Source organism: Staurois parvus, unplaced genomic scaffold (assembly GCF_062004578.1).
Source record: "Staurois parvus isolate SC_StPar_1 unplaced genomic scaffold, SC_StPar_1.0 ptg000249l, whole genome shotgun sequence".
Taxonomy (NCBI): Eukaryota; Metazoa; Chordata; class Amphibia; order Anura; family Ranidae; genus Staurois; species Staurois parvus.
The window spans coordinates 961,071-974,401 of record NW_028318045.1 but is presented as its reverse complement, the minus strand read 5'-3'; the positions used below and the strand labels follow the sequence as shown (position 1 = coordinate 974,401).

At 42.7% G+C, this 13,331-nt stretch overlaps 1 protein-coding gene across 1 annotated transcript; it reads right to left on the bottom strand.

Moving 5' to 3' along the window:
- Window positions 1-9,461: 9,461 nt before the first annotated feature.
- Window positions 9,462-12,296, bottom strand: LOC149459687 (uncharacterized). The gene has a single exon (XM_089680813.1). The coding sequence runs from the start codon at window positions 12,294-12,296 to the stop codon at window positions 9,462-9,464; it is 2,835 nt and encodes a 944-aa protein (XP_089536939.1).
- Between the last annotated feature and the right edge of the window lie 1,035 nt (window positions 12,297-13,331).

Below are 13,331 nucleotides of genomic sequence, written 5' to 3'. Positions count from 1 at the left end.
CCACCATGGCAAAGACCAAAGAGCTGTCCAAGGATGTCAGGGACAAGACTGTAGACCTACACAACTGTCAGTCTCCCTAGGTCTGGTGCACCATGCAAGATCTCACCTCGTGGAGGGTCAATGATCAGGAGAACAGTGAGGAATCATCCCAGAACTACATGTGAGGATCTTGTCAATGATCTCCAGGCAGCTGGGACCACAGTCACCGAGAAAACAATTGGTAACACACTACGCCTACAAGGATTGAAATCCTGCAGTGCCCGCAAGGTCCCTCTGCTCAAGAAAGCACATGTCCAGGCTCGTCTGAAGTTTGCCACTGAACATCTGAATGATGCAGAGGAGGACTGGTAGAAAGTGTTGTGGTCAGATGAGACCAAAATCGATTGTGGTGGAAACATTCTGCTTTGGGAGTGTTTTTCTGCTAAGGGGACAGGACAACAGCACAGCATCAAAGGGACAATGGACGGGCAATGTACCATCAAATCATGGGTGAGAACCTTCTTCCTTCAGCCAGGGCACTGAAAATGGGTCATGGATGGGTGTTCCAGCATGACAATGACCCTAAACACACGGTCAAGGCAACAAAGGAGTGGCTCAAGAAGAAGCACATTAAGGTCCTGGAGTCTCCAGACCTTAATCCGATTAAAAATATGTGGAGGGAGCTGAACGTTTGAGTTGTCAAACGTCAGCCACCAAACTTTAATGACTTGGAGAGGATCTGCCAAGAGGAGTGGGCCAAAATCCCTCCTGAGATGTGTGCAAACCTGGTGGCCAACTACAGGAAATGTCTGACCTCTGTGATTGCCAACTATGTACTGTAACACCGAGAGACAGAATAGCAACAAAAAATTCAAAAGAAATGCATATCTAACAAATTATGCACTGATTTGCATGTTCATGAGGGAAATAAGTATTTCCCCCTTCACAAAACATGACTTAGTACTTGGTGGCAAATCCCTTGTTGGCAAGCACAGAGGTCAGACGTTTCCTGTAGTTGGCCACCAGGTTTGCACCAGGGGTGTGCCAGGCCCCTGCAGAGATACCACTGCTTCCACACAGAGAGCTAGGGCCCTTCTCTGCAGCATGCTGTCAGGAGACAGGCTCTTCTACTTGGACTGTAGCTGATTTTTAACCACTTTACCACTGCCCTATAGCAGAAATACTGCTACAGGGGTGCGCAAAATCACTTGTATGTACATGATTTTGCATTTCCGGGTAGGGGGCGCCATTCGCGGCCTAGGCTGTCAGTCACCGTGTTGTCCTGCCCGGTGATTACTTGCCGCCACCCGGTGATCACCAAGTAATACCGATGGGGGAGAGAACTGTATGTAAACAATACAGTTCTCTCCCCTGTCAGCTCCAGCACACTGCTTTAGATGACAAGAAAAAATGATGATCACTGCAAACCCTAACACCAAATACCAAAAAGGTCCATAAAGTCCAATAAATTATAATGAAATATAAGTGGATAAAAGTCTGTAGGGCACTTTGGGCAGGCTTCATATAGTGCTGTAGCAGAACTCTGGGTAATAAAAGGGGAAAAAAAGAGGCACCTCTAAGTGCAGCAGAACCACTTTAATAATTCACAAATGTATAAACACTCACACGTGGAAGCATGTATGAGAGAAAATATCCAGTAAGGAACGGCTGTATGCAGGTGGCTGACATCCGCGTCTGCGCCCAAACAAGTGTGGTGACAGGAGGAAGACGGAAGAGAAAGCCGACCAGCACGGGCCCAGCTTGACAAAGGAGCGCGCTTTCCGCCAATAGAGGCCAGCGCATGCTCCGAAATGCATCACAATGAATGCTGGTCCCTGACGTCATCACGCCAACGTTGTGCCTCAGTGTACCAGACGCCATCTTAGGGAGAACGTACAATGTTTTTTAAAACATTTTTCTTTTTTCACATTTTTTTTTAAATTATACATACTGTGATCAGAGCACTGCAGTGTTATCAAAGTGGCACTGTACTACTCTGGGGAGGTGACCAGGATTGTTACTTTTTTACACTATGATTGCTTATAACAGTGATGGTTACTGTTATAAGCAATCATTTTTATGAACGGCATTCATTCATTGGTATTGTGTACTATTGTGATTGCTGTGATTGTGATTAGCCCTTTCTGTACCATGTGATCAGTGTGATCGATCACAGAGATCATCACAATAGTACACAATGGCTATGCATGACATTAATTGCGTACAACTGATGTGATCACTGTGATTGGTCACATTGATCACATGGTGCTGGGGCCAGCCCGGTACAACGATCAGCCTTCCCCGTGTCCAGGGGACACACCAAATGACATTTCACACTGCAGAGCAGCCCCTAGGGTGCACAAGGAGCACGTCTGGGAGGGCATCATATGACATCCTACCAGAATAAGAGGTTTCTCACTGTCATTTGACTAATGGCCAAGCAAGAGGTGGTTAAAGTGCAAATCCAATGATTAAATTCAAAGATAAGTATTTTCCCCTTTGGGTTTTTTTTTCTTTTTTTTAGTTTATATATTTTTAAACTGATATTTCATAACTATTTTTGTACACATATAAAAATGTTGTTTTACAAACTGTTCTGCAATGTTTGATTTAATAGTAAAGAAAATCTATTTTTAATTTTAATTTTAGAACGCACTAATATACAGTAAATAAAGAGCGAAAATATATACCATGCTTAAGAAACCAAGCCTATAGAAATGTAGGCATGAAAAGGGCCACTACATGTGAAAGCCACAAGATGCTGTTTTGAGGATTTTCTTCTTGGACTATTTTGAATGTGATTTCTGGTTTGTTAGATTGAATTAGATCATAAGTAACAGACCAGAGTGCAGCTGATAGAGCTGAGTAAATTAAAGTTTTGGAGAAAGGGGGCTTCCACAGACATCATACTTGAGTTTTGCACCTAGGCCACTGAAAAGTAATATCAGAAGAAAAGACTATTATCAACATAAAATATTCACTTTATTAACTTACTGGCAGTCAGCAGCTTGCAAACAGAAATGATAAATACTCAAGTACAATGCAATATGCATTTAAGCAGTACATACATTACAATATATTCAGTTAAGCACTGTATACACTGTAAAACTACATTTTAACATGATGCAGCTGGGAGATATTTTTTAAAATGGGAACATATTACCAACATGCAGTAAAGACTTTGTTTTAGCATAATAAAAAAGAGAAGAAAAAAAATTGGGTGAACTCTTAAAACTGGTAGGTCTATAAATTGAACCATACATTATACAATCTGATTGTAGAATCGTAAAATGTTAAAAAATAAAGAAATTATAAATAAAAGGTAAATAATTAATTTTAAAGAATTATTTTTTTTTATTCACCTATCATTTATTTATTTATTTAATGTTACTTTTTATTAGATTAACCTATCCCCCACAATATATAATTTTATTAATAGACATTTGGTCACCCCTCCAAACCATTGAATTTAGGTGTTCCAATCACCCTCAACCTCCTAGCAGTCACCGAAACCTGGATCCAAGCCACTGACTCCGCCTCCCCTGTGGCACTCTCCTATGGAGGTCTCGTCTGGTCCCATTCACCCAGACCGAGCGGCCGTAGAAGTGGTGGGGTCGGCGTGCTCTTGTCACCGCTGACCACCTTCCAGGTCCTCCCAAACCCCCCCTCTCTATCCTTCTCCTCCTTCGAGGCCCACTGCATCCGATTCTTCTCTCCCACCCCTCTGAGGATTGCAGTAATCTATCGGCCTCCTGGACCCGTATCCCGCTTCCTTGACGACTTTTCTGCCTGGCTGCCCTTCTTCCTCTCCTCTGAGCTACCCACCATCATCCTTGGAGACTTCAATATCCCTATCAATGTCAACAACTCAGCTACATCCCAACTACTCCACTTAACCTCTTCTTTTGCACTCACACAGTGCACACAGTCCTCCACCCACACCAATGGGAATACCCTGGACCTTGTTTTCTCCCATCTCTGCACCCTCCACAACCTCACAAACACCCCTTTCTCTGACCACAACCTCATTACGTTCTCCATCTCCCCGTCCTATAACGCCTCCCCTCCAAACGTCAAACCATCACCAGCCGTAACCTCCACAACCTGAACCCGGCCCCTCTCCACTCTGCAGCTGACCGTCTGTACGACAGTATCCTTCCACTGTCATGCCCTAAACTGGCTACTACTGTGTATAACGACTCGCTGTCAGCTGCCTTAGACTCTTTAGCTCCCCTAACCACACGTAGCATTAGACCCCGACCGCTTCAACCCTGGCAGAACGACCACACTAAAAATCTTAACGACGCAGTCATGCGCTGGAGCGATTATGGCGTAAAACCAGATCCCCTCGAGCTTTCTCCCTCTACAAATCCGCCTTCCTCACCTACTCCTGCTCCGTCTATGCCGCCAAACAAGCCTACTTCGTAACCCTCATCAACACCCTCTCCACCTGTCCTCGTCGGCTCTTCTCCACTTTGAACTCCCTACTCCCCCCCCCCCCCACCCAGTACCTCACTCACCACCCACGAGATTGCCAATCACTTCCAAAATAAGATCGACGCAATCCGTAAGGACATCGACAATGCTCATTCTACCTCCCCACCTAGCCTCCCTCCCACCATAACCCCACCAACTCTTCCCTCCTCTGACCTCACAACTGCCCTACCCCTCACCACACCTAACGTCCCACACACTATAACCTCCCCAACACTCCGCTCCTTCAGCCTTGCTACCACTGAGGAGGTCACTAAGGTTTTTTCAGAAGCCCGCCTCACCACTTGCCCCCTTGACCCCGTCCCCACACAACTCCTCCAGTCACCCTTCTCCTCCATCCTACGCTCCCTCACCCACATCTTCAATCTCTCCCTCTCTACTGGCGCATTCCCCTCCCCCCTAAAGCACGCGCACATCACCCCCATACTCAAAAAACCCACCCTGGACCCCACCGACCTGAACAACCTTAGACCCATCTCCCTGCTGCCATTTACTTCCAAACTTCTTGAGCGCTTAGTCTACAATCGCCTAAGTGCCCACCTCACTGACAACAACCTCCTCGATCCACTACAGTCTGGCTTCCGTCCCCTACACTCCACCGAATCCGCCCTACTCAAAATCACTAATGACCTGCTAACCGCCAAAGCTAATGGCCACTACTCAGTCCTCTTACTCCTCGACCTCTCCGCGGCCTTCGACACAGTTGACCACCCCCTCCTCCTTAACAAACTACACTCCCTTGGCATCAGAGACTCCGCTCTCTCCTGTCTCTCCTCCTATCTATCCCAACGCTCCATTACCTGTAATGTTACCACCTCCCCCTCTCTCCCCCTCTCTGTTGGGGTCCCCCCAGGCTCGGTCCTCGGGCCCCTTCTCTTCTCCATCTACACCTCCTCCCTCGGCAAACTGATACACTCCCACGGCTTCAACTATCACCTCTACGCTGATGACACGCAAATTTACCTCTCCACCCCTCGCCTCACCCCTTCAGTCTCCGCCCGTATCACCCACCTACTGAACGACATATCAGACTGGATGTCGCTCCATTTCCTCAAATTGAACCTTTCCAAAACAGAGCTCCTGATATTCCCCCCAGCCTGTGCCCCCCCCCCACCCTCTCCATCATGACCAATAATGCCACCATCAGTCCCACCCCACAAGCCAATGTCCTAGGTGTCACTCTAGACTCAAACCTGTCCTTCCAACCCCATGTCCAATCGTTGGCAAACTCATGCAGGCTCCATCTTCGCAACATCTCCAAAATACGTTCGTTCCTAACCCCAGACACTACTAAACAACTCGTTCACTCCCTTATTATCTCACGTCTGGACTACTGCAACTCCCTTCTCACCGGCCTTCCTCATCGCAGACTATCCCCACTTCAGTCTATCCTGAGCTCAGCAGCTAGACTCATCCACCTTACCAACCGCTCCGCTTCTGCCACCCCCCTCTGTCATTCCCTCCACTGGCTCCCGATTGCCCAATGCATTAAATTCAAACTACTAACACAGACATACAAAGCCATTCATAATGCTGCCCCAAACTACCTCACCGACCTGATACCCAAATACCACCCTACCCATAATCTTCGCTCCTCACAAGACCTCCTACTTTCTAGCTCCCTGGTCTCCACCTCCCACGCCCGACTGCAGGACTTCTCCAGGACTTCCCCCATCCTCTGGAACTCACTATCCCAATCCATCAAACTGTCACCTACCCTCCTCACCTTCAGGCGCACCCTGAAAACCCATCTCTTCAGGGAAGCCTACCCCACCCTCACCTAACAGCCGATCTCCTCCACTGCTCCTACCACTCCATCCCCACAGCCACTTCCTCCTGTACCACTATCCCCTCCCTCCTAGATTGTAAGCTCGAAAGAGTAGGGCCCTCGAACCCCTCATGTATTGTTTTGTTACTGTATTGTCTCATGTTCTGTCCCCCACTATAATGTACAGCGCTGAGCAAAGCTTTTAGCGCTATATAAATACTGTATAATAATAATAACCTCCATGGCCACAGGTGTATAAAATCAAGCACCTAGGCATGCAGACTGCTTCTACAAACATTTGTGAAAGAATGGGTCGCTCTCAGGAGCTCAGTGAATTCAAGCGTGGTACTGTGATAGGCTGCCACTTGTAAAATAAGTCCATCCTTAAAATTTCCTTGCTACTAAATATTCCACAGTCAACTGTTAGTGGTATTATAACAAAGTGGAAGCAGAAATCGGCAACTGTCTGCAGAGTCAATATCTAAATTCCTCCAAACTTCATGTGGCCTTCAGTTTAGCACAGCAACAGCGTGTAGAGAGCTTCAAGGAATGGGTTTCCATGGCCGAGCAGCTGCATCCAAGTCTTACATCACCAGGTGCAATGCAAAGCATCAGATGCAGTGGTGTAAAGCATGTTGCCACTGGACTCTAGACCAGTGGAGGCGTGCTCTCTGGAGTGATGAATCACGTTTCTCTGTCTGGCAATCCGATGGACATGTCAATTTCATGCTCACAACTTTGTGGGAACAGTTTGGGGATGGTCCCTTCTTGTTCCAACATGACTGTGCACCAGAGCACAAAGCAAGTTTGGGGTGGAGGAACTTGACTGGCCTGCACAGAGTCCTGACCTCAACCCGAAAAAAAACACCTAATTTAGAATGGAGACTGCGAGCCAGGCCTTCTTGTCCGGCATCAGTGCCTGACCTCACAAATGCACTTCTAGAAGAATGGTCAAACATTCCCATAGACACCCTCCTAAACCTTGTGGACAGCCTTCCCAGAAGAGTTGAAGAAGTTATAGCTGCAAAGGGTGGGTCAACTCAATATTGAACCCTGCAGACTAAGCCCGGGATGACATGAAAGTGTGTATAAAGGCAGGCGTCCCAATACCCTTGGTAATATATTGTATATGTGTATATATATATATATATATTATTTATATATATATATATATATAGGTTTGTTTTTTGCCACCCATATTCTCATTTTTGTTCAACACTCATGTTCTCATTTTTATGTAATTATGACCCTGTGGAGGAGGGGACATTGTCTTGATGTCAGGTTGATGAAAATTTTCTTATGTTCTTTCTAGCCCTGATGACTGGGGCACTTAGACCCCCGAAACACGTTGGCTACTTTTCAAATCATACTGCAGAAGGAATAAAACAAGAGCGAACTGGCCTAGTGATTCGTCCTAGATACCTGTTTATTAAAACATGACTAACATATTATACTCACAAACAAGTGGTGACAGATCGCATAAAGATAGACAGTCACAAGATGCATTAATCACAGGTACTGAGGAAGAGGGTTACCCTCGAAATGCGTCAGCCGGATTTGGCCCCTAGATGGCACTTCATTGACGTCAGGGTCTTTGGCTCATTGTGGCTGTCTATCTATATGTGATCTATCACCACTTGTTTGTGAGTATAATATTTTATCCACGTTTTCATAAACCGTTATTTGGAATAATGTGCTAGGCCAGTGCACTCTTCTTTTATTCGTTCTGCAGTTGCAGATCTGGACTCCCCCTGTCTCATATGAGAGGTGCAAGGCTTGGCCCACCTTTTGGAGTTTCTCACACATCTGAGTTCCACCGAATATTTCTGATCCTAGCCCACCCATGACGCAGGAGCTTTTGACATTCTTTCAAAATATACAAAAACACAGCAAACTCTGTACTCCTGCACTTAGGGATGGACTCGACTTGGGTTATTGTAACATCTCAGATATCCTGGAAAATGCAATCTTTGCTGACCTCAACAGACCGGGGTAGTCCAATGTCACTGGATACAAAGAAAAACAAACAGAGGGCGCACCGACCTAGTGCATTATCATGAACAATATTAATTGGAAGGATAAAAAGTAAGTATCATGCTCATAATTGACAAACAGGTCAAAGGCATATCACACTAAACAGTGGTATCCAATCCACATTGCATATAAGTCCAAAAATGGATCCCTGGACTTCAAACAGACTAACGCGTTTAGAGGGCTCAGCCTCTTCCTCAGAGCCAACAAACTGACAGTCTGTACTTCTATTATATATGCTAGCTAATGCAGATTCTAAAAACACATGTGGGCCATCCCCGGTTGCACCAGAGGCAGAGACTGACGTCACATGAGCTGTTCTTACATGCGATCATAAACATGAATGTAAACATATATGCAGACATCATTGCAGACAAAGTTATTTCTGGACCTCTTAGCAGTGGTTTGGTTCTTCAATTTCAACTCATCTTCTACTAAATGTCATTAACTGTCGTAATTAAGAATAGTTATCTGTGTTGCAGTTTACAGTCTATACATGAACTGATATTTTCTGAGTTCTATGAATTGTACTTATATTATTACTGTTTGCACTGCCTTGGCGCCTCACTGTATTTAGTTTTATTCCATAAATAGTTTTTTGTAAATCTGTTTACCTGGAGATTTAGCCAGTAACAGCACTTCATTTTGCAGCTTGACAACATGAAGCCACTGACTGAGAATTAGCAGCAGGGTTGTCAGCATACTGTGTGTACTCCTTAAGTTGGCTATTGGACTGTCCATCAGATAGGCAACACAAAGGCCAAATAAAGGGTCTTGCATGACAGTCAAAAAATAATGCTGCTAATTAAATCAGTGGCTTTGCTTTGTCCACCTGCAACTTGAAGTGCTTTTACTGGCATGAAGTCCAACTTAGAAAGTTTGCAACAGATTCACAAAACACAATTTGTTTACAAAAACTGCATTGATGCCAAACCTACTGCAAAATAGATTTAGGGTAAATTATTTTGTCCAAGACTGTATTGTTGTAAAGGAAGCTGGTGGCACAATTACATCTTTATCTCTTATAATCTCTCAAAGGTCACTGAATAATGAACATTCTACAAGAAAGGAACTTTAGAAATATTTTTCTAGTATGTTGCTATAAAGCCATAGTTCCACTTTAAATGTCTTCTGTTTATACAGATTTCATACTTCATCCCACTGTAAGTCTGCGATTCCAAACTCAGGACTACCTTATTGAGATCCGTCTACCAGACTTAGCAAGGACTTTCCGTAGTCTGGCCCAGAAGAGCAGCTGTCCTCTCTCATCGCTTGGCCAGTCCAGGTAGGTCTTCTTGTCTACCAGCTTAGTCAATCTATGGTAATGTTGGAGTTCTTCTCTAGAGATCCTATCAAGGAACACCAGAATAAGGGAGTCCTCACTTTCTGCTAGAAGCCTATACGTGGCCATCCTCATCTCCAGGGAGCACCAGTTACTGTGCAGGTAAGTACGGGTGATAACACACAATGTCCATCTGCTGTTGTAGATGCTGTCCATGATATTGTCCATAATGTCTCTACCAACCTCAAAATCCCGGTTATGGATGCACACTCGAAAGAAAGGAGGACCGTTCTGCTCCAGGTTGGGAAGAAGCTGCTCAGTAACCCACAATTCATTGTGTGTATTGTAAGAGACAAATGCATCATATTCATAATGCTCTCCATCCTGGTGGCTGTGATTCATCCAGCATTTAACTGTGAAGATTAAGTAGAGGATATACCACCAGATACTTTCATAGAGGAGAGACATACATATGAATAGCAGTGTGAACACAAAGGTAACTATAAAGATGATCAGATCCATATCACTGTGACAGGTACTGTGAATAAATGAAACAAGTTTGAAGGATTGTTGATTAATCTGACACTCCTGATTGGGAAAATTAATGGAAACCCTTGTGCCAGATTCTAGCCAGGATAACAAACCACTGAACTTACAGCTACATGGAAATGTGGTTTGTATTAAATAAACATACTTTAAATTAGTCATATAAGTGAATACATTCTCATTCATTTCTTGAATGTTCTGATCTTCAATGATAAGAATTTCCAGTTCACGTAAATCTTTAAAAATATCTTTGGAATCCAAATTCTCTATTCCAGAATTCTTTAAATGTAAAACCATGAGATGTGACAACCCTTGAAAAATCTTATAAATATTTATCCTACTGTTCTTAATGAGTTTCTCCATATCTTGGAGATAAAGAAATTTTAATGGTGTATTTTTCAATGAGTTGTTAAGTGTGAGGTCTGTATAATCATGTGGGTTTGCAATGTAGTACAGTTTTTCAAGATTAGTGAAATTGAAGAGAGGGTTCCATGGTTTCTCAAGACAATAAAACTCAAAATGGATAATGTTTCTCAAGTGCAGTTCATTAACTTTGCTAAACTGAGAATATGGACATTTCAAAATTGCAAAGGGTGCATCCAATTCCAAAACCTGCAGCTGTGGAAAATTGTAGGAAAATATTTCCTCAGTTACGAAAAGTAGAGAATTTACTGAGAGATGTGTCAGAGATGTCAGAACCGTCTTCCACATAAAAATGTCACTTCTTTCATCATATGAAAATTGGAGTTCAGTAAGATTCCCAAGACAACGAAAAGCTTTCTCATGACATTCTTCTATCTTATTTTTGTATAAATTTAAATGTCTTAAAGAAAATAGATTGGCAAATGTAAACTCACTTATGTGGAACAAATTATTATTTTGGAGATTCAATACCTCTAACTTGGATAATCCATCAAATGCAAAATCTTCAATGTGATTAATCTTGTTGTTTTCTAAAACCAGGATCTGAAGCTTTTTTAAGCATGCAAACTGACCTTTATGAAGATTAGTTAAATAGTTATAAGATACATTTAGAGAAACCAACTCCATTATCAGTGAAGATTTATTTGCACAAATCTTCAAATTTATTAATTTATTAATTGATAAATTTAGTTCCAATAACTTGTTTAGGCTCTGGAATTGGTCTAAGCTGATATTGTTTATATAATGGAACGTTAAATCTAATTTTCTTAAATTTTCGCATGAGCCATTGGAAGTGGTAATTCCATTCATGGTGGACACTGTCACTAGAAGCTCTTCTGCTTTAAAGTGGGATGCATACAGGCAGACGTCAAATATGTGATATGCAGTAGACGACAGTACAATGGTCTTACTTGTTTTAATTCCTGATGTCAGGATATCTCCAATGTGATGAATACTAAGTTTTAATTGGAACAGCTCCAAATGTGGAAAGTTGCAGAGAGAATGCTTATCAATTTTCTCCAACCTGTTTAAGCTTAAATCTAGATAACTAATATTAAAATCTATATACTGTGCAGTTTGTCCATCACTGGCAGGATATGGTGACGTAAAGCAATCATCTTCTGTCAGATAACCAATGTCATTGAAAATGACTGATAGTTTTCGTAAATTATGTAAATTGTTACATTTTCCTAGAGATTTTGTTACTTTAGACAGATGCATTATGCTGTTGTTGTAGAGTATCAGATGCTCCAGCTGATGCAGATGGTTAAATATTGAAAAGTTGATTAATGAAAAATTTATACTAGATAATTTTAGTTCTTGAAGTGAGTTTAAACCATAGAAAGTGTCTTCATAAAAAGTGAAGTGAGTGTTTTCCACTTTTATCCAGAGAGTGGTAAGTCCAAATAGATCAATGAAGGCTCCTCGCAGAAGTTCAATATTTCCAGTGATATAAAGAAATTTCAAGCTTTTGAACTGTTTGAAGACTTCTGCTTCCATTATCACTCCTTGGCAGTTTGTCATGCAAAGCCAGTCTGTGTCCAAGGGTATCTCCTTTAGGGTTGTACTAAGACTGTCTACCATGTCACAATTTACTGCAATGGTGAAATTCAGATCCTCAAATTCTTCACACTTATTGAACTTTAGATCCATAAATGGTTCAAATTTTTTTTTTTCCAGCACTTGGCACTTCCTCCTTAGTAGGCCCCGGCAGAACAATCCACCAGAAAACAAGCAGAGAAGCCATGCCACGGCTATGCTGAACAAATCCATGGTTGAATAGACAAGCCTGTATGTTGGGTATCTTTACCTCAAACTGCTCAATAGATGGTCTAAAACATGCTTTTCTTTATTAAAGAAGTTCAAAGCCTACTTTATAAAAAAGAGGAACCTACTTTTTAAAAGAGGAAATGCATGCAAAAGTTCTAAATTGTAACCACTGCTAAAATATGAAGTTCACTTTGGGAGTTTCCTCAAACGCAGCCTGCACTGGATAATAAGGACAGCAGACAGAGCTGTTCACATTTTAAAAAACCTATTGCCTTTGCGTCGCTTCAAGCTGCTATATAGCAGAAATGAAGATATACAGTGTACTGTATGTTGAATCTGTTGAACCCTTCCATTCAAGTCAATGGTAATGCACCATAAATGCCCCTGTAGTGTTTGCAGCATGTTAACAGTGCATTTGAGAAGCGGTAATCAAATATCAATGAGGTGGAAGGTGGAATATCAGTGGAAAAAAAATGGAGAGTGTCTTGGATTTCTTTTTTTAACAGGCCTTAAACACATAAAAAAATGCTTGTTAACTCTTTAGTGGTTGGTTAGTATTACTGTCAGCGTTTGTATTTTTAGCAAGTGTGAAAAGAGGAAAAAATATAAAAAAATTAACTTTTTTAAAAATAAAAATATGCATTTAAAATTAGCTATAAATAGACTGGTAATAAAAAAAGTTAATAAAAATAACTTTGCAATGGTAATGTTTTTGCATAGGGGAACATAAATTCCATTCCTGACTTCAAGAATTGTAGTTGTATTTACTCCCTGGATCAATAACACAATGGGACCGATTTAACCGCTTGCCGCCCTGCCACTGTGTTTATACGTGTGCAGGGCGGCAGTGGAGCGCAAAACCACGTTTAAAAACGGGTTCCGCGCTCCCGACACTTTCGCGGGCAGGGGGCGCGCGCGCACGCGCCCGCCGACCCGCGGGTGATCCGATTCGATCCAGGAGGGATCAATCATTAGATTTCAGCCAGTGATTTCTGGCTGAAATCGGATGATCGGTCCCTGTCCTATCCTGTCCTGTGT

What these genes read in the sequence shown, in the direction of transcription:
- LOC149459687 (XM_089680813.1), bottom strand. Translation starts at nt 12,296, where the DNA reads ATGGATTTGTTCAGCATAGCCGTGGCATGGCTTCTCTGCTTGTTTTCT.